Source organism: Cordyceps javanica, chromosome 7 (assembly GCF_051103115.1).
Source record: "Cordyceps javanica chromosome 7, complete sequence".
Classification (NCBI taxonomy): Eukaryota; Fungi; Ascomycota; class Sordariomycetes; order Hypocreales; family Cordycipitaceae; genus Cordyceps; species Cordyceps javanica.
Window position 1 is genome coordinate 2,619,645 of NC_139301.1, and position 20,764 is coordinate 2,640,408.

The 20,764-nt window shown below is 54.8% G+C and overlaps 6 protein-coding genes across 6 annotated transcripts; 2 read left to right on the forward strand and 4 right to left on the reverse strand.

Moving 5' to 3' along the window:
* Positions 1 to 186: 186 nt before the first annotated feature.
* On the forward strand, positions 187 to 1,725 carry V2A60_010280 (WD40 repeat domain-containing protein; the record flags this gene model as incomplete). The annotated part of the gene is made up of 1 exon (XM_083261538.1): positions 187 to 1,725. The coding sequence occupies one exon, from the start codon at positions 187 to 189 to the stop codon at positions 1,723 to 1,725; it is 1,539 nt and encodes a 512-aa protein (XP_083117664.1).
* Positions 1,726 to 1,855: 130 nt separating this feature from the next.
* V2A60_010281 (fasciclin domain-containing protein) lies at positions 1,856 to 2,986 on the reverse strand (the record flags this gene model as incomplete). The annotated part of the gene is made up of 1 exon (XM_083261539.1): positions 1,856 to 2,986. One exon carries the CDS (start codon positions 2,984 to 2,986, stop codon positions 1,856 to 1,858), a length of 1,131 nt encoding a protein of 376 aa, XP_083117665.1.
* Positions 2,987 to 3,392: 406 nt separating this feature from the next.
* V2A60_010282 (glycoside hydrolase family 27 protein) lies at positions 3,393 to 4,908 on the reverse strand (the record flags this gene model as incomplete). Its single annotated transcript, XM_083261540.1, has 2 exons — positions 3,393 to 4,284; positions 4,364 to 4,908. 2 exons carry the CDS (start codon positions 4,906 to 4,908, stop codon positions 3,393 to 3,395), a joined length of 1,437 nt encoding a protein of 478 aa, XP_083117666.1.
* Positions 4,909 to 6,112: 1,204 nt separating this feature from the next.
* V2A60_010283 (chaperonin 10-like protein) lies at positions 6,113 to 7,486 on the reverse strand (the record flags this gene model as incomplete). Its single annotated transcript, XM_083261541.1, has 3 exons — positions 6,113 to 7,060; positions 7,211 to 7,221; positions 7,357 to 7,486. The coding sequence occupies 3 exons, from the start codon at positions 7,484 to 7,486 to the stop codon at positions 6,113 to 6,115; spliced, it is 1,089 nt and encodes a 362-aa protein (XP_083117667.1).
* A 1,688-nt stretch (positions 7,487 to 9,174) lies between these two features.
* Positions 9,175 to 10,674, reverse strand: V2A60_010284 (uncharacterized protein; the record flags this gene model as incomplete). The annotated part of the gene is made up of 1 exon (XM_083261542.1): positions 9,175 to 10,674. One exon carries the CDS (start codon positions 10,672 to 10,674, stop codon positions 9,175 to 9,177), a length of 1,500 nt encoding a protein of 499 aa, XP_083117668.1.
* Positions 10,675 to 19,254: 8,580 nt separating this feature from the next.
* On the forward strand, positions 19,255 to 19,867 carry V2A60_010285 (SRPBCC family protein; the record flags this gene model as incomplete). Its single annotated transcript, XM_083261543.1, has 2 exons — positions 19,255 to 19,677; positions 19,793 to 19,867. 2 exons carry the CDS (start codon positions 19,255 to 19,257, stop codon positions 19,865 to 19,867), a joined length of 498 nt encoding a protein of 165 aa, XP_083117669.1.
* Positions 19,868 to 20,764: the final 897 nt, after the last annotated feature.

Consider the following 20,764-nt stretch of genomic DNA (forward strand, 5'->3'; position numbering starts at 1 on the left):
TGCATTGGATTGGTCCGCGCCTCAGCCTGACCAGGCAGCAGGCCACTTCAGCCAATTTACTCATATCTTCAGTTGGCCAAAAACTTGTTTCAAGTTGAGTTCGAGCCGCGTTGAGAATCATTTAAAGAAAGGGTCCCAGTTTACACGCAGCTCTGTTGTGCCTGCAATTCTTACAATACGGACATAATGCACTACAGCTCAAGTCAATTCAAACAGGACTGGCGCTACGCTGTTGACCAGGAATTCACCACTTCCGACGGTCAACCTTTCCCTTATGCACCAGGCGGGCATCAGGCATGGGGTGATGAGGTTGCCAAAATTCCGCTGCAGGATGCGTCGGAGAGTTGCGTCAGCAGCGACGGCAGTCGCATCGCCATTGCCGTGGGCGACGACGTCCATTTGATCAACACCGAGACACAAGAGACTATTGCAGTTCTCAAATCACATTTGACAACGGTGGCCAGTCTTGAATTCCATCCGAACGATGCCAATATTCTACTAACCGGCAGTTCCACGAGCTCCCAATGGTCGGGAGGCAAAGTGGTGGTTGATGTGGACGCACTTATTACGGTCTGGGAGCTTGACGAGCGCACACTGACCCTGAATCAAGACACAATAGTGTCTTCTTCAGTCGTCGAAGCCGGCGCGGCGGCGGTTGCTACCGAGCTCGCCCATGCCGGCACCAAACTGCCATCCGAAGCGCTGGAAGAGCTACGAGAGCGCATGGCGCCCAATGTTGAACATGTGGTCAGAAAGCATACGGCAAGGGGCCATACTCGACTGTTTGGCCGACTTCGTACCTCATTTGGGAGCAATGTCTTTAGCCCGTCGGGCCGGTTGATGGTGTATTTACCGGGCAACTCGCCACGGTCAAACGACGTTGACAAGTGGGACATGTGCGTCTGCCGGACGGACGACTTCACGACTCCGATCCTGACGCTTTCCGGTCACACCGACAACATAGTGTGGATAGGCTGGAACAATGAAGAGACCCTCCTCGCCAGCGTCTCCTGGGACAGCACCGTTCGCGTATGGGACGTCGCCACGGGCGGAACCGTGCACGTGTTCCGCACCGGCGACCGTTGCCAGAACTGGACAGGCGGCTTCTCGCCAAACTCAAGGTACCTCGTCGCGACGGACGGAACCCCCAAGGTGCACGTTTACGATCTGGAAGCGCGCGCGCGCGCGTCCCCGGGATCGCAAGGCAGCGCAGCCACCGACGAAGCGTACTGGGTGTACAGGGGACCGGAACGGCAGCACGGCTGGCACCGCGCCGTGGCATGGCACCCGAACAGCAAGTGGCTGGCCGTCGGCCAGGACCAGTCCAGCGAGCTTCTCCTGCTCGACGTGGAGGGCAAGAGCGTGCTCCAGAGGCGTACCCTGTCCACGGCGGCGTCGCGGCCCGACCGGGAAGAGCTCCGCGTCATGCTCGGGAGCAGCGTCGGCGTCAGCCAGATACGCTTCGCGGACAATGGGAGGAAGATTGTGGTCTGGACCCACGGCGACGACAGCATCGAGGTGTTTGACCTTGAGAGGGAGCAGAAATGGCGCTTCGGTCGTGGCGGCACCGAGGACGTTCCCGGGGCGGACGCCTGGCGCGACGAGCATGGCAAGGTGACGAGTGCTGGGGGGAGAGGCATGTCGGTGTGGGAGAGGGATTCAAGATTATGGATGGCAAGTCTCGATGGCGATGCAGTCCGGCTCTGGTCTATCGAGCTCGAGTGATTTTTGTCTGGCGTGCCCTTGCCACCTTGCTAGCTATTAACTATTGGTCAGATTGGCCCGTACCAATTTACGTGCTCTCATGAACGGTTTGGTTTTTTTTTTAAGAAGAAGAAGAATTTCGTTAAATTCGCTAGACAAAGTCCTGCAGCGCGGCTTTTATCCTGGGAATGACGTCCTGGTGTCCCTTGCCGACAGTGGTTCCCGGCAGAAGCACGTCATTGATTCCCTGCGCGACACCGTCGCTGCCCGTAATATCCTGCTCCACGACCGGTGCCGCATTCACCGCCATGGTGATGAGACACATGTATCTGGTGATGGACACGGACAGGCTGGCCGCACCCGCACCCCCTTCCCCTTCCCCGCCGAGAGCCGACGGCAACTCCTGCCCCATGCTGCCCTTGTATATCCTCTCCTGGTCCGCCGCCGTCGACGTCCAGCGCGGGCCGTTGTTGTTCTTGGGCCAGATAAAGTTTGTGTAAAAGGTGCGCGCCGGGCAAAAGTGCAGCCGCAGCAGCGCGGCCAGGTACTTGCTGCCGTCCGGGTCCTCGGTCAGGAACCGGAGCGCGTCCGGCCCGAGAGCCGCAAAGGCCTGGTCGGACGGCGCGAAGAGCGTGCCGCCGCCGCCGCCGCCGCCGCGGCGCTGCGCCGCGAGTTCCTCGTCGAAGCCGGTGAGCCGCACGGCGCGCAGCAGCGTGGAGTAGCCGCCCCTCGCGCGCAGGACCTCCAGGAGAGGAGCCGGCGGCAGCATCACCTCGTCGACGCGGTGGATGATGCCGTTGCCAGCGCGGATGCTGGGCTGGACGAACCTGCCCGACCGGCCCACGGTCCACCCGTCCTCGGCGGCGAGGCGGAGGGGAAAGGTCTGCGGGCCGTTGCTCGTCGCGGGCTCGTAGACTGTCGGTATGTTGGTCAGGCTGCGCAGGTAGGCCTCGCCGAAGAAGTGAGGGCTAATGTGCATCGAGAGCACGCCGGAACCGGCGTCGGCCGCGCCGGACACGCGCTCCGCGAGGCGGGGGTCCTTTTGCCATGCCGCGTTCACCGGCAGGAATAACGTGAACTCGCCGTTGGACGGGTCCGCCAGGAGAGCGATGAGACTCGGGTGCTGCTCGAGAAGCCGGTGGTAGCTGCTGGCTTCTGGCAGTCCCTTGATGATGTTGTATATGGTTTCACTCTGCTGAGAGTTGCCGCTGGGCGTGATTGGATGGGCGTCTTCGATTCGCCGAAAGGCAGCCTCGAGATCGTCGGGGCTTGGCTGTAGCATTTTTTTTTTTTCCTCTTTCCCTTGGTCAGCGTGAGATGCAAGACGTAAGGTGGTTGCTAAAGGGAAGTCCAGCCTGGTCCGTCGTATATAAGTCGCCGAGCGGACTAAACAGGCGTGTGACGACTAAAATAGGGTAACTAGTGGATACATTTTTCCGTTACTCAGCTCATTATTTGCATTATTGTTCAAGTCTCTTAGTTAATTTAAGGTTACTAGTTCTCGTCTATGTAGCTGCGATGTAGTTGGACAGTTGTTTGAGCTCACAGAGTTTGCAGTGTCAGGCTACCTCGCAGCTTGGACATGATTGATACCCGCCGTTTTCACGTGTCCAGTAACTTGCTACCAACTTCAAGAAGTTTACAGCAAATGGTAGTAAATGGAGAGAAATTGTAACAAGCTCCATCTTCTACGCCGGTGTCACCCAGAGAAGTAGACTTTCGCCCTCGTCCAGGTCTGCTTCCACGCCGTGCTGGCTCGCGTCATGCTGCTGGCCCGTCCACACATCCTGCACGGCGTACGTCTTGCCCCCATCCAGTCCCAGGTCCTCCCACGTCGCCGCCACCTTTTGCCTGCCCGGCAGCGTGCTGCCGAACCCGCCCTTGCCCTGGTCCGGCCCGTAGTTGGCCAGCACCACGATCGCGCGGCCGGACCCCCCCTGCTCCGGCCCCGCGACCCACGCCTGGAGCTGCTTCGCCGCCGCCGCCCCCTCGCCCGGGTTCCGCGGCTGGATGGGGTACGTGGCCGCAAAGTCTGCCGCGGCGAGCGCGCGGGGGCTCGCGAGCAGCTCCCGACCGAGGTCGTCGAGCCGCGCCAGGTCCGACCCCGTGATGAGGTTCGCGCCGGCGGCGATCCAGTGCGTGGCGAGGGTGCGGCGCTGCACGTCCGAGACGCCCGTGACGTCCGCCGCGTTGCCCGTGTACAGGTTGTCGAGGTCGGGGCGCACGCGGATCTTGACGGGGCCGCCGTCGCCGCCGCCAAAGACGGCCTTGGCGGCGACGATCCACTGCCGGTAGTTGTCGATGGCGCGCTGCGCCGTAAACCACCGGATAAAGGTCGTCGCTTGGTTGTCGTTGTTGATGTCCTGATCTGTGCGCATGGAGTCGGCCTGATCGTTCCAGAATTTAAAGTAGTCCGCGGAGCGATCTAGCTTCCAGGAGATGTCGAGGCGCATCGGGCGCCCGCTACGGCGGATGGCGGTTTGCCAGGCCCGCACGGCGGCAGACTGGTCTGCGGGTAGAGGCTGGCCGCTTTCAGGAGAGCCGGGAGTGACGTAATCGAGCTTGATAAAGTCGGTGCCCCTAGACAGCTGTGTCAGTATATTGAGTGCGTTAGGAAAAGGGGGAGGCGCGCGGTCCCGCAGGGCAGAGCAACACGTACCAATCGGCAAACTGCTTCACAACGGAGTCATGCCAAAGCTGTACCTCTTCACGAGTGTAGTCGAAAACGCATCGCGCGAGGCCCTCGCTGCCGGAGCAGACTTCGCCGATCTTGGTACTCGTGTTCAGGATAGTTTTGTCCCGGTCTCCCTCGAAGGCTCCAGGCACGACATACAGCCCCAGATTCAAGCCCTTGGCGTGCAGGTGCGCCGCCAGCGCGGGAATGTCAAAGACGGCCGTGTCGTAGGTGATGCGGCCGTGCTCGTCGCCGTTGTAGGCGACGGACCAGCCCGAGTCGAGGCTGCAGTAGGTGTAGTTGGCGGCGGCGCCGAGGTCCGACGCCAAGAGGTCGCACTGCGCCGCGACGTGCGCCTGGTCAAACTTGAAGTCGGCGCCGGTATTGGTGCTTTTCAGGCCAAAGGAGTTCCAACCGCGCGCGGCGGAGCGGAAGCCACCGGCGGTCTCGCCGTAGGAGATGACCTGCAGATTGGTGGCTGAGGCGGCAGCGACCGCCGCAAAGCCCAGGGCGATGGATCGTGGAGCCATTTTTTTTTTTGAGGGATTCGAGCAGATACAATATAGAACTCTGTATATAGAACTCTGTGTATAGAACTCTGTATATAGAACTCTGTATATAGAACTTTGTATATAGAACTCTTTATATAGAACTCTGTATATAGAATGATATAAACTCGTTCTGTCTCGTATCGGCGCAATCGATATTTATATACAAGCCCGAGGCCGATCCCCCGCCGACCACGGTCCTCTCCTACCAACGGACCGATTCAAGATTAGCGAAGACTCGTTGCCGGCAGTGAAGACTCGTTGCCGACAGCGAAGACTCGTTGCTGGCAGTGAAGACTCGTTGCCGGCAGTGAAGACTCGTTGCCGACAGTGAAGACTCGTTGCCGACAGTGAAGACTCGTTGCCGACAGTGAAGACTCGTTGCCGACAGCGAAGACTCGTTGCCGGTAGTTGATGCCGAAAAAGCATCCATCAATTAGATCAAGCAATTCCCACCCACTGATGCGCTGAGACGTTGCGCGCAGGTCTAGCTCCGCGCGAGTCGCGACGGCGCAGTGCGGCCCGGGGTAGATCGCCCCACACGTTTGAGCGCGACGGCCGCAGATCAATCTCGCTGCTCCAACCAGAACAATAGAAGATCAACAATGTTTTGTCTTGATGAGGTTAGAATTTGAATTTCAATACAACTCGACAAGCTACTCCTGAATTGTGCGACATGCTGCTAACTAAAAAAATCATTTCGGGTACTGCGGACTTTGGTTAAGTCCGATGAGACCGTGGACGGCGGCAGATGTTTGTCATGGCCGTCATGGTGTAATGCGGTTCGTCTGCCGAGTCTCGTTTGAAAATTTCCTTGACAAATTTCCTTGACAAACTTCTTTGACAAACTTCTTTGACAAAATTCCTCGAACAAGTACCGGACAAAATCACCCGATAACAAACCCCGGTAACAACTTGGATGATATCCTTGGCAACCTCCTGATAGTCGAATCAGAAGTCTCATGAATAATCACATCAGCCATAATATACAATATCGGATCATCATAGATAGCCTCATTAATAAAATCACTCTAAAACGCCACTCTGCAACTTTTCCCACCTACCATCTACGCCTCGCTCATGAACCCATCAGTCCACCGACCCACTCACACAAGCACACACACTCTCTCTATCCCTCACTGTTTTTTTCTTTCCTCTTTCCTCTTTCCTCTTTTTCTCTTTCTCTTCAAATCTTGTGCTTTCCCGCCTTCTCCTCCTCCTTCTCCACCTCGTGCTCACTTCGCGGCAGCAGCACGGCGCGAAAGTGCACCTGCCCCTTGTCGAGTCTGTCCATGGCCTCCTTGGCGCCGTGCTCGTCGAGGGGAAAGGTCTCGACGACGGGCCGGACGCCGTGGCGGGCGGCAAAGGCGAGCATGTCGCGGTGGACGGCGCGGGTGGCGACGAGGGCGCTCTGGATGACGACGCCGCGCAGCAGCACGGGCGCGTAGGGCACGACGAGGTCGCGGCCGCCGACGCTGAGGGGCACGATGCGGGAGCGGACGGCCATCATGGGCATGATGACGTCCCAGTCGGGCAGGGCCGACGTCGTGACCAGCAGGCGGTCGAGCTCCCACACGTCATCCTCGTCGTCGTCGTCTTTGTTTTCCTTGTTCTTCTTCTTCTTGTCGGCCAAGGTGCTCGTGGCGACGAAGCGGTGGCCGCCGAGGCGCATGGCCTCGTCGCGCTTGCGGTCCGAGCCGGAGAGCACGACGACGCGGCAGCCCATCTTGGCGGCGAACTGGATGGCCAGGTGGCCGAGGCCGCCGACGCCGAGGACGCCGACGGTGTCGGTGGGGCGGACGCCGAGCAGGGCCGTGAAGACGGTGGCGCCGCCGCACTGCAGCGGCGCGGCGTCGGCCGGGCTCAGGCCCTCGGGCAGCGCGTGCAAAAAGGCCTCGCGCCAGACGGCGTGCGTCGCGAAGCTGCCCTGCTCCGGGGACGCGCCGGCCCCGCCGTACATCTGCCGCTCGGCGCAGTACGTCTCGTCGCCCGACAGGCAGGCCGCGCAGAGCCCGCACGCGCCCGTCTGGTAGCCCCAGCCCACGACCTGGCCGGGCTTGAGGGCGCGCACCTCGGGGCCGACGGCCTGCACCTCGCCGACGCCCTCGTGGCCGAGGACCATGTCTTGTTTACGCTGTGTCAATTTTTCGATATTAGTGACTAAATTTCAACTTTTTGTTTTCTCCCAAGTTTTCTCTTTTTGATTTTCAAAGACGGAGTTTTGTCCTGACTGGGCAAAACAAAGAGAGAAAGAAGGCAGTCCGTGTAAGGGTAAAAAACGTACATAGTGTAAATCTAGATAAATAAAGCAAGTTCAGTTAGCAAAAGACAAGTGTATAATGAAATTGAATGTCTAAGCGCGGGGCAAAGGGTTCTCTCCCTTGTTCCCAGACACCCAGACACGAACAAAGAACAAAAGAGAAAACGAACCGGTACCGCAGACACCGGAAGCCAGGACCTTGAGGAGGACCTGGTCGCCGGTGAGCTGCCGGGGCTTGGAGGTGGTGCTCTTGACGGGGGTGCCGTCGGGGGAGCCCTTGTAGACGGTAAAGGAGAGCATGGCGGTGGTGGATGGTGACTTTTTCAAATTCGTAGGTATCCAGACAAGAAGTGGTATGAGAGAGAGAGAAATACAAAGCTGCCGGGAAAAAAAAAGAGAGACAAGAGGTATCGATAAAAACGGAAAGTCAGAAGTTTAAAAACATTTCCAAACCGAGTTATCGGGTGGGGGCGGGAGCTCCGAGCTCCCGGGCTCACCGGGGCGGGAAACGCTCCATTAGCCAATCATGCTGCTTTTGTCAACTTTTTACTAACTCCGATACCAAGCTCAATTGTCAACCCCGGTTTGTGAATACAAAGTCCGAAAAAGAATTCTCCAGAAAAAAAAGGAAGATGAATTAAAATTGGAGGAAAATAAAACCAAGTGTCCAATGATCAATCAGGCATGAGAGAAATAGAGAGGGGTTCCGCGTTTAAAAAAAAATCGCAAAGGCCCCCCCCCCCCCCCCTTCTGCTGTTGGTTGGCCCAAAGCTGTTTTTTACTCTTTATTTTATTCTATTTCTATTTCTTTTCGGGGGACTTGGTTTTTCTTTTCGGAGATTTGGGACCGGACATCTTATCCTCTCTTTTTTCTTCTTTTAGCCTTCTTTTCTTCTGAAATGTATCAGTTACAGATAGGCAGAGCCGGTCAATTCATCTGTAGCTTACAAATAGATGATGACGTCTTTTTTTTTCTCCATTTAATTTGTCCGTCGCATTCCCAGTTTATTTTATTTTAATTATTACCCTCGGTGTTTCTTCACAAGAGTAGTACCCCCCCGTCGACCTGGTCTTCTTCGTTTCCTCATTTGAATTAACCACACTTTTCTCTTCTTCTCAAAGATGCACGCAAATACTCGTCATATTTCTCATTTAACCTTTTCTCTACTTACCTTGCGAAACGTCCTCCCGGAAGGGCCCGCCTTAGGGGGGCGGGCTTGGCGATTGATTTCACTTATTTTCTATTATTATTATTTTTTCCCTCTTTAAACTATTACCCGATTGAGAAGCTCCAACAAGCCGATAGGTTAATCTTGATAAGATGGACATTTCTGATCAGTCGCTATCCTCTTGGCATTATATAATCAGAGACCGAATCATTTAAGTAGTTCACGTTTTTCATCGCCATCATCATCGTCATCATCATCATTACTTTGGCCCCGTTCCTTTCATCTTTTCCCATCGCTCCAACGTCGCCATTTCAGTTCAGCCCCACCTTTTGTTGCCTTGTATGTAGGACGGCAAACTAACAACTACTCATGGCCGTGGTTGTCATTGAAATTTTTCTAAAATAAAGGAGGAGGGGCAATAGAAATAATAGGCTCGGGAATGTTCAAAATTTATTTACAGGTTCAATATGTAATTCGCTGTGCCAAGTTATATCATCATTTTGGGCGCCAACCACACCTATATACAACAACTCCATGCCCCCCTCTTCACAGTAGCCTCCCTCGTTATATCCATCCGTACGCGACAACCCAATCGATCCAAAACAGTACATGAGCAAAAATGTGTAAACGTGGTACCAAGCAAAATTGTATGCACCAGGGAAAAGATCAAGAGAAGAAAAGAGAAGAGAGTCGAGGACAAGAACGAAGATCAAGAACGAAGATCAAGAACAAAAAAAAGCAACTTCGCTTTATGCAATAGATAGGCCGTTTCATGCATTTCAACATCATGGGCCGCCCCCTCCCCACCAGCTGGCTGGCTCAAACAAAGGACAATTTGGCCAGTACACAGTACTCGACATAGTCTTGCCCCTCAATCGTGATAATCTTGCCGGGAGAGACGAGCTTGCCCCTAAACGAGCCGTTTGTCCTGCGTACATACGTGACGCCGTTAAACACGGTTGATCTTGGCTCATCGTCGTCGAGGTCGTCATCCTCGTCACCTGTCGGCGGGCTGGCCACGCCAACGGCCCTCGGGCCCGCGGCCGACGTGCTCTTCCTGCCATGAGCCGCCGACGTAGGCAGGGCCTTGCGCGGCGCAGGTGGCGAGACATAAGGCTGCTGGGGCAGGGGTTGGCGTGCCGACTTGGGGGCGATGGCCTGGATCGGGGGCAGACGCTCCTTGTCGTCGAGGTCCATGGCGTCGCAGGCCAGGGTGGCGTGCAGCGGCGGCAGGCGTTCCTTGTCGTCGAGGCCGTTTGCGTGCAGCGACGGTAGGCGCTCCTTGTCGTCGAGGCCGTTTGCGTGCAGCGACGGTAGGCGCTCCTTGTCGTCGAGGCCGTTGGCGGCGCAAAAGGCCTTGAGCGGCGGCAGGCGATCAGTTTCCTCGTCGACCTTGACATTGGCGGCGCGGAACGACGACGACGACGACGAGACGGGTCGGTCGTTGGGCAAGCGGTGGCCTCGGACGCGGGGTGAGGGAGGCTTGTAAAGGTGGTGGTGATGGTGGTTGTTGTTGTCGTTGTTGTGGTGTTGGCTGTGGGAATGGCGGTGGTGGCCGTGGCCGTGGCCGTCCCTATCGGCCGCGGACATGGGCTCCCCGTCGTCGTCGTCGGCGGCGAGGGGAGAGGCGGACCGTCTCTTTTTCGAGTTGGTGGTGGTGGTAGAGGACGAGGTGCGGTGATGCGACGGGGGCTTCTGGACGGGATGGGAGAGGTCCAGGTCCGAGGGCGGGGAGGCGGGCTTGATGCCGTGGGCCTTTTCATGCATGGCCTTGGCGTGGGCGCTGGCGGTGCCAATCTTGCGGATGGCGCGCTGGCGGTCGGCGCACTTTTCACGCTCCCACCGGAGGTTGCGGGGGCGCTGACCCTCGCCCGTCGTGGAGATGCGCTCGGCATATTCGACAGCCTTTTTCACGTTGGCCTCGACGCTGGCGGCGTCCTCGCCAGCCGTGACCTGCCTACCCCGCTCGCGGCAGTACTCCTTCATGCCCAGGCGGTTGAGGTTGAGGAGGTGGGGGAGCAGGACAATCTCCTCGTGGATGAGCCATGTTTCCGACGGGGGCGGGTAGTTGCCGCGAATGTTCTTGCCGTCGCGTGTCTCGGACACGAGCTTGAAGCGCAGCTTGCCGTCCCGGCTGAGGATGCCGTAGACGGCGTGTTGGTCAGGCTCGGGCTCGGACGAGTAGAGCCAATAGCCAACCAGGATGCGTGTTGGGTAGCGGGCAGCAAAGTCGGAGGAGCCGCCGATTTTGGAGTAGCTGTGCATGTTGACAGAGGGGACGGAGACGGAGACGGGCTCGGGAGCCTGAGTGGCAGGCATGAATGAGTTGCTTGCGGTGGTCGTGGTGGTTATGGTGGTGATTGTACTTTTTGGGTAGGATATCAAGGCCGTTTCTTCCCCCTCACTTGCAGCGGGTGGTGGTGGGTGGTTTTGGGCGTTTGCGTGGGATGTGCTATAAAGAGCAGCATACGGATGCACTCGTCATGGCCTCTGGATGCGAGGTAAAAGAGAAGAAGAAAATAAAAAGTAACAAGTCGCAATGAGAAATTTCTTGGGTTAGGAAAAGAGGTGGAGAAAAGATGGGATGAAAAGTGAGGAGAGAAGAAGAGAAAAAAGAGGAAGAAGAAAAGAGGACAGAGTGGTAGTGGTGGTGGTAAAAGTGGTGGTGGTGATGGCCTCGTGAGAGGAGAAGGAAAAGAATATGTAGTTAAGTGGGTGGGCGGTGGGTGCTTTTTGGCTTGTGTCTTGGACTGTTGGGGGACCTGCTTGTCTTTTCAGAGGGGAAGGAATGCCTGAGAGACGGAAGAGACCTAAAAGACCAAAGGGACCAAAGAGAACTGAGAGACCTGAGAGAGAGAGGAGGGGAAACCAGAGTAAATAGACCAGAGGGTGTTGGAGAGACTTTGAAGATAAAAATAAAATAAAATAAAAAAGGCACGAGGGAAAAAAAAGGTACAAGAGAACGAGGGGATTTTACGGGTGAGGATGGGTGCGGAGAGAGGTATTTTGCGGCGGCTTCAGGGCTGCGGGATGAACTGGATAAAAGGCGCTGTAGCCTGTTAGAAGGTAGGTAGGTACCTACTAGGTAGTCATTAGTTAACTGATGCTCTTGGGCTTGAGGTTGCGGTGCTGTAGCTGCAGCACTAAGGCAGGCGGTTACGGTGTTGCGGGGATGGCTTAGGGGGGGTGGGTTTTGGGGGTTTTAATCTAAGTACAGTGGATGACAACTGTATTTTTAGGGGACGATGGGGGAGTGGATGAGGGGAGGGGAGTGGTGGCAAGGAGGAGGAGGGGTTGGTGAACCAAACCAAGAGACACGCACACCACCAGATGGGCATGCGGGTAGAGCAACCGTTTGGAGGAGTCACGGGCAAGAGGAATGCGGAACGAATAAAGACAAGAAAAATCAATACTTACACCGGGAAGTTTGGCATCTTCTTCAAAAGAGTGCTGTTTTGAAGAAAGGAAAAGAAAAGAAAGAAAGAAAGAAACTTCATGCCAAAAACCGCCCGAGCGCTCTCGCTTTCTCTCCATCTCCTCCCATCTTCTTCTCTCTCTCTCCTGTCGCATATCCTTTGGCACCAAGGTTCTTGGTTAGTTAATTACCTGGTACCAACTAGTCAACTACTTGCTTCCCGTCCTGCACGGCCCGACGCATCAGTCTGGATACTTACTCAAGTAGAACATATGGGGATAGCTGAAGTGCGACGCCCCCCTCCCCTCGCAAGTCCCGGTCCTCAATGCAATGCAAGCCGCCGCCGCTGCTACTGCTGCGGGCTTCGTCGTCGGTGGATTGCAGGGCATCATCGAGACCCCCATCCTCCCCCGCCGCCGCCGCCGCCGCCGTGGCCGCCGCTGCCCATCCTCCCCTCCCGGTTCGGCCAATAAGCCAATAACTAAACTAGTTCAGCCTCTTTTGGGGAGGGGTGAAGGAGGAAGAGGAGGAGGGGGGGCCGCACACACAGTCCAGTGGTTGAAGCAGCAGAAGCAGCAGCCCGTACGGTGGTGGGTTCACAAATAAGGCCCCCCCCTCCCCCTTCTGCCAACCAGTACCAAACCAAGGACCAGGGCGAATTCTCCGCTCGCCAGCAGGACGGAGAGGGGAGGGGGGGCCAACCAACTAGTTGACTGGAAAGGTAGGTAAGGTAGGTAATAATAATAATAATAATAAACTACGTTGTAGAGAAATTTCAGAAAAGAAAAATTTCAGAAAAAAAAAGAGGCTGGAGCGGACAGTGAGTGAATGGGTGGCTTGATGGTTTTTTTTTTTGGCCAATGTAACTTGACTGAAGCAGCAAAAAGGACAGACAGGGCGCACCAACGAAGAACTAACAAACGGCTTCAAGGGACGACAGTACATGTGAGGGAAGCTTACCAGGAGCGTTTTTTTCTTGGTCGTTCCTCTTTGGATGCAACCCTGTGGCGGGCATGCTTGTTCAACTAGTCTCTCTTTCTCTCTCTCTCGCTTTTGTCATGGAAACTAACAAGGCGTGTATGTTATGTATGTCTGTCTGTACGTATGCATGTATAAGTGTACATGTAGGTCGGAGGGGGTTGACAAGTGGTGGTTACTAGACCCGGTAGTTTAAACCATGTACCGCAACACAACTAACTAGTCAAGTAGTGGCTGTTTCTTTGTCCAAAGAACGTTGAGGTAATGGACGACGATGGGCTCTAAAATTAGCAAAACAAACTAGACCAAGGACGGCACATCGGACAAGTCTGGGGTGGGAGGGGAGGTTTGCAGCCCTCTTTCTCCATCTCTCTCTCTCTCTCTCTCTCTCTTTCTTGAAATTGCTTGCCTTTTATGTATTTTTATTTTACCATCTTTGCCTCTTGCAATTAAAAAAAAGAAACGCTTTGGTTGGCTCGCTCGCTCATTTGCTTGCTTGCTTGCTTGCTCGCTTGCTCCGCGCAAGACGCACACTCTCTCACTCGACCAAAAAAAAAAATAGGCCCAGCGACGGCAGCGACGGCGACGGCCGGGCCCTGCCTGCAGCCCACTGCCGACAGGCCCCAATTTTTTCTCTTCTTTGTCTTCTTATAGGTACATGATGCAGAGGAAGGGAATATGAATAAACTCAATTCCACAAATATAGATGTATCATGGAAAAGGAATGTTAATGTCAATAACTATCCAAAATTTGTCCCTTCGGTCCCGTAGCGGCAGATTTGATCGCGTCATGGCCACCAACGCAACAATGTGGTTGTCCTCCTCGTTGCCATGTAACAGATCTATCTCATGGGCACTTTCGCTGTGATCTGCTTGCTGGTTTGTTGCTGATTCGTCTGGTCTTTTGGATCTGTGGTCTGGTGGCCCAAACTACACAGTAGTCTGTTCTGGATTTGGGCACTAAAAAGAAAAAGATGCGGTAGAAAAGAAAAAGAGTAAGGAAAAATAGAAGGAAAAAAAAGGAAAAAGAAAAAAAGAAAAAAAAAAGTGCATGACGGATTTCTGTTGTTGGCTAATAACAAGTGGAGAACGTCGGCGTGGGCAGCTGGCAGCTGGCAGCTGGCAATGAGCGGGGATTGAGTCAAACAGAAACAGTGCCAGCCTGACCTCTCAACATGATTTCAGGGAAATAAAAGGATCGCCTTCAACAATTGCCTTTGAGATTGCTCGTCTTGGAGAGATGTTTTGAGGGGGAAAAAAACACGAATACTCGCCTATTTAATCCGTACCTCGGGGCAGATTGACCTATCTCGGGGAAATACCACAGACCAAGAGATGGCCAAGAACAGGAAAAAAAAAGGGTTCCACTAGTGACTTGCCAAAACTATTAGTTAGTACCTACCCTTCTGTGCGGAGTAACTATACCGGCCTACGGATACACAGGCATCTACTAAGTAGTACCCTGCCTGCCAAACCTTGCCCAAGTACCTACCTACTCAAGTACTAAGTAGTTGCGGACGGATCAAGCCAAAGTATTGATTCCGCTCACGAGTGGCCTTGATATCTCGTAATAATACCACCTGCATACTACTTATACCTCCCTACTTGTACTATAGGTACCCAACTACGTGCTACCTAGTGTGAGGCGGGCAACCCACTGTGCCTGGTGGTTCATCGTCCATGACCGTTTTTGCTGCTCCAGTACGGAGTAAGTACTCAATCTACATGCAAACGCAAACACCCTTATTTCTTTCCCCAGTCACTGATGAGCAAGTTGAGCTCGTCCTTTTCCTTTCTGTTTCTTTCCTCTTCTTCTTCTACACGTTGCTTCTTTGTCTCCCTCTTCCTCCTCTTCCTCTTCCTCCTCTTCCTCTTCCCCTCCTACATGCCTGCACACACTGCACATCTCCTCATCTCCTTGCCGTGCCCGCATACAAGACCCCTCCGACGACTACCAGTACTAATACTTACAACGACCATCCACGACGCAACCTGGTATCCATCGATAACCGCGCCACTCGCGACATGGGGGGGTCCTCCCTCCCTCACTCCCCCGTTCTCCATCCTTCATCAACAGACACCCCCTCTCTCTGTCAAATCCTTCTTGGCTAGCCACCACAAGTTGACTACCAGTAGCTAACCACCTAACCAGTGATCCACCACCCGTCACTCTATCATCCACCATTCATCATCATCCACCAACGGGCCACCGACACCCGCTCCCCGACAAAGGAAAACGGTCAAAGTGCGGAACCAGAAAAGCCAAGGAGGCACAACGACCAGCAGCATCAGCCACCACCACCACCATGCCAAAAAGTCCACCGTCCACCTACCCTACTCACCTCCCACCTCCCACAACAGTGCAAAAACGCATCACCAGGCCACCAGAACTTGCACCAGAACTTGACCTTCTCACCCAACTGCCCCTGTGCGCTCGTGCACGGCTTCCCTCCCCTCTTGTCCATTGGCTTTCTTCTCACGCAAACCTGTCGCCTCACACCTGCGCCACCAATACCACCACGACGCTCACACCACACAGCCACCAGTACTCACTCGTCGCTCACAACCACGCCAAAGCCACAAACGCACCCAACTCTCAAGACACCACACCACACTCTCGCCAAGCTTCTCATACAATGCTTACAAATTACGACTCTTGGAAAACCAAGACACATCTACCACCCTTCACCACCTGTCGTTACCACCTGCCACCACCTGTCGTTACCACCTGCCACCACCTGTCACCACACACACATACACATGACGCCCTCGGCTCAGCCATCTAGTTGCCTCCATTTCCATCTCCATCTACTCCGTATACCCCATACTGTTGGCACGCACAACCAAGACGAGTCCCGAGCCGACCGCGCCATCACCGTAGTCATCTGTGCGCGCTGGCAAGCTCGCAACATGTCTTGCACTGCTTCTCGAATCTACATGTGCTGCATTCTTTTTTTTCTCCTTGTTTTCCGTCTCCGTCTCTGTCTCTCACATTTTTTCTTTTTTTCCCCCTTCTATCCTCACCCGTCCGTCTACTTCAAGACGACTACGGAGTAACGACCAGGTACCTAGCCTATATGTGGTAGCATCTTCCCCTTTCACACCAATCCTGACTGGGATCCGCCTTGTCTGTTGATGATAATGATAATATAGCTGGACCTCGACCAGCACGGCCGTTCTCGCACAAGTTACCACCTCTGCCAGCACCACTCCCACCACTCCCACCACTCCCAGCATCACCAGCACACCAGAACCACCACCGTCGACCTGACCTGACCAGGCCTGCCGCACCAGCCCATATTTTACAGGCCCCCCCTCCTTAGCTGCAGCCTGCGGCTTGCGGCTTGCAGCTTGCAAGGTACCACTGACTGCCGGAGCCCTTGTCCATCCATCCGTCCTTGCCCTGTGGAGAGCGAGACATGGGCCAGCCAGTCAAACCTTTTCAACCTGTCAACCAGTCCGGCCAAGCCCAGCGCAGCTCGACCCAGGCAAGGATGCCAGGTTGCCAGGTACTGACAAGCCCACACCTACCCTCGCAAACTTTTCCCCGACCACGACCAGGCCCTGCATGCCGCGATGTATAATAGCAAGTCAACAAGTATAGTCCTCTGACTGACTATTAGCCGCTTTGCCACGGATCTCGACGGCCTCGCCGCGTCTCGGCTGCCCGGCCTGGGTTAACACGGTATTCTCGAACACATGGCACGGTTGCTGCGCCTCCTGCACATGGCATGGCTATCCACGGCCAAAGGGACCGAGGAGGGACGGATGCGGCTTCTGTCCTGCTTCTTGCTGCGAGAGACCTTCTTTCCTTCACTGGCCAACCACCTTGCCACCCCCAGTCACCAAGCTTGCAAGCTTGCAAAGCAAAGCACACACATGTGCCCCAGTTGTCCGGGCCAGAGAAAGACCAGGCCACAGGCGTCGCTAGTTACTGAGTATCCTAGACCCCTCCCGGGGGTGGAGGGGCGGAGGGGCCGGGCCTCCAACGGCGCAAAAGTACTTTTGCTGACTTGCCTTGCCAATCTGCGCATCTGGCAAAGGCTGTTGGTGAGACCGAGACCAAGACAAACCTGCAGCCTTGATGCGCGCAAGAGGGCCAGGACTGCCCGGCCACTACGCACCACTCACCAATTTAGCCTCCCGTCCTCATTGCCTCTGCCTCTCTCATGCAAGCGCACAATGAGACCAAGCTGCCATGCCACACCCATCATCATTATCATCAGCTGTGCGTGTCCAACGGGCCCCAAAAAGCCACCACTTAATTTGAACTCTACTACTGGCGAGAACGGAGCATTCGTCTTGAGAGTACTCGGTACAGCTAGCAGCAAGCCAAGACATGGCCTTGTAACGTGTCGTTGCTTCCCCGACCGACCAAGAGCAGCAAATCTATCCGAGTCAACCCAGGACAAGGAAGGAAAATTTGCCCGTCTCGCTCATCCTGGATCGACTCGAATCTAGGTTGGCCTGCTTGACAAGCACCCAGCTTGCCAGCGAACCCCGGAGGAGCTAACTAGTTCTGCTCGGGCAGCTTGGCTAACCTGTTTGGCTCAGGCAGTCGTCTTGATTCCCTCCTCGCATCTGCAAATAATGGTGCCATCTCCGATCCGTATCAGCCGTCTTCTCTCTGACCACCTTCTCTCTACTATTACTCACCGTTGACGCCGCCACCCAGTAGTTACCGTCACGTCCTCTCCTCCATCACCCATTTGCCTTGCCTTCCGACCATCCCATCCTGCCAGTCAGTAGCTGCTTTTGGCTTTCCCCTCTTCTCTTGTAACCCTGCCCTCTCCCCTCTCCTCTATCAAGTAACTACTGAGTACTCCGTAGTTTCTTACTCTCCTCCCCTGTCGCCTGTCCCCCCGCTCATCACCATTACTGAGTACCTCTTACCGGTGATCCTGGTCTTTTGGTTTTCCGCCCACCCCCACCCAAGCACTTTCAGTCTGTCACTCGAAGCCAAGCATTGGGGGGAGACGAGACGCTTCGAAACAACTGCCCATCCTACATACAGCTCATTACAACTCTATGGGGACGGTATGTATCTTTCATCACATGGATGCCCAAAGTGCCTCCGGATGCCTCCCCGATTGTCAGTGGCCGGCGAACAATCGCCAATTGCCAGGCAAGAAGGTCATGGCCTTGTCCGTGTATCCATGGATTCATGGTCTAACACGGCATCCTAGCTTCGGCCCCCAACTCATCATCCTGGACTCGTGTCCCATCTGTCGGCCAGCGATGCAACCATGCGCGCGCGGGGCCGAACTTGTCCTATTTTCTCGTCAATCTCCTTGCCCTGTCGCCCACTTGGCTGCTAGTTAGTCTATTTTGGCCCGTCAGCCTTCTCCCTTCAAGTTCTTCATCACTCCGCATCACTCATCTATCAGAGGACACCTCCAGGCTCCAGCACACCAATCTATTTCTCCTTGGCCACGTTGCAGCCAACTAACTAACTCGCCTTCCCTGTCGTTGGTGTAGTGCACATCTTGTCACCAATAACACCTTGCAGCTGGTACATGTACCATTCTCGACGTCCTTTTCGACGCCCATTTCGACGCCCTCCTCGACGCCGTTCCCGCCCCAATCCTGCAAAGGACTCGGTTCATGCACCATTCAACTACCCCGCCCACGCCAACGCCCACACCCTCCTCCTCCTCTTCCTCGCCATCCGTTCCCCCCCAAGAACTCGCCCCCCCGCGTGGGTTCTGCACTGCACCTTTCCGGCGAATATTCTCCTCGCTTCGAGCTCCTTGGCATTGCTTGCTTGCGAGTTGTGGTAGTTGTGGTACTGGCTTGGGTTGCCTCACCCGACTAGGCATCCAGAACACACCACTCTCGCTCGCATCCTGCAGTCGCACTCACACCATCCCCGTCCCACTGCCGAACTGTTGGTGGATCATGTCACTTTCCCGTCCCGATGCAAGTTGCCGGCGCTGTTTCACAGGCCGATGGATGGTTGACCCAGCCAGCCAGGGCCAGCCAGGACCCCCCCCCCCCCCCCCTCCGCCCTCTCAGCCGTGCACTATGTAACTAGTTAATGAACGAGTCACAGCCCAACGGCCCTGGTCACCACGACCCTGTCCAACAACGGTCGGTCGGGATTGACGAGAGATCCCTCCTGTGTTCCGTTACACAAGATCTCGGCAAGATTTCTCCCAAGACCATCGTGCATGCTCCATTGGCTTTTTCACGTCTTACTTTGGTTTCAAACTTGTTTACCTGAAAATCTTAATCTGCGTATCTCATTGTTGGCGTACTGCGTGACGTAAAAGAATAAGCTTGGTGCCACGCTGACCAAGCATGGAAAATCAAGCTTTGGTCGGAGAATCAGAGAGAACCACAACTAAAGCAGTCGCATTATTAAACATGATGGCCACAGCTCGAGTATAAAAGATGCAAAGCTTGTAGTGGTAATCGCATTCAACCTGCCATTATCTGCAACCAACCATTTTCTTTATCACAAAAAGTAATTACATACCCATCATTCGACATCATCCCCCGTCACCATGACTACGCTCTACTACGCCGCCACCGCGCCCGTCAACCCCGCAGGCGCCTTGCCCGTGCTCACGGCCGCCCAGGTCTGGGAGGGCCTCCGGCTCAAGGTCCGCCACGCCGACCGGTTCGTGCCGCCCATCACGTCGTGCGTCGTGCTCGGGGAGGAGGACGGGGGCCGCGTCGTGCGCCGCCGCGTCGTCTTTGAGGGCGGCAGGGAGATGACCGAGGTGTGCACCGAGCGGGCCCCGCACAGGGTCGAGTTCCGCCTCGAGGACGGCACCGAGGTCGACAACATCCTCGCCCCCGGACCGGCCGGCCCTGCCGACCTGCATCTCACCTACGCCTTCAAGTGGAAGTTGTCGCCGTCGGCCGCCGACACGGACGAGAAGGGGCGTCGGGAGGAGAGTGACGTGCTGGCCGAGCAGCAAAAGGTCAGTTTTTGAAATTTTGAAATTTTGATGTTTTTTATCATTATTTATTTTACCGCCGTCCAGTAGATTATACGTCAAGGGAAAAAAAGAAACTGACACAAGAGACAAATGATAGATGGCCCTTGGCGCGGTGCAGTCGACAATCAAGGTCATTCGGGACATGGTCACGGATGGACGACTGAATGCATAAAAAAATTATACAAGATGGTTTTTGGGGAAGAAGAAGAAGATAAATTTGTTTGCTTTTTCACCTTCTTTTTGCTTGCGATTTTTGGTTGCGATTTTGCGCTTGATGGAATTTATATGGCAAGACTTTTATGCTCGGAGACATCACCATCGCTACCAACGCTATCAGATCATGACCATTTTCAACATGTTATGAAATACGCTCCTGACGCTGATTGCCTTTTTTTTTTGGCCTCGCTCCGCTCGAGAGGGGACTGTTGGATAATGTGCTCTTTTCGCTTACGCTGCGGTATATGAAGCGGAGCGAGATTCACGCAACAAGGCGCAAGGGAACAGTAGAAATATTCGGAATCCGGATATATCAATGATCACCGGGGACTTAACCAGAACTTTTACAATCATGAGAATAAAAAAAGACTGAAAAGGAATACTTTACATCTCCTTTTGTAAAAGAAAAAGATGAAGGCAGCAAATAACAGCCGCGGATAGCCACACCTCATCGCTCTCTATTGCGGAGATGTCGGATTGCCTTTGACAATACAAAACTATTTTCCTGGAAATATTAAATCGTGACCCGGCCGCAATACGACAAGAAGAGGAGAATCTCACGTCGCGGTGCCCAGGTGACACTTGGCTGCCCTCTCCATATCGCACACACACAAGCGCAACGTGAAAGTCATTGGCAGAATTCAAGTGGATGGTTGAGCAGGATGACGGATGGCGCATAGTAGTTCTCCATCTCGATGTTTTTTTTTCCCGCGAGGTTTAGTGGATAGTGCAAACACCACCACAAACCCCATGGATTCACCGCGCCTTGGCCTGCACCGAGATACAAAAGGGAAGGAACTGGCTAGCTTGTAGTGCTAGGATAGTTTCGTGCTCGATTGTTAGACGCGGAACT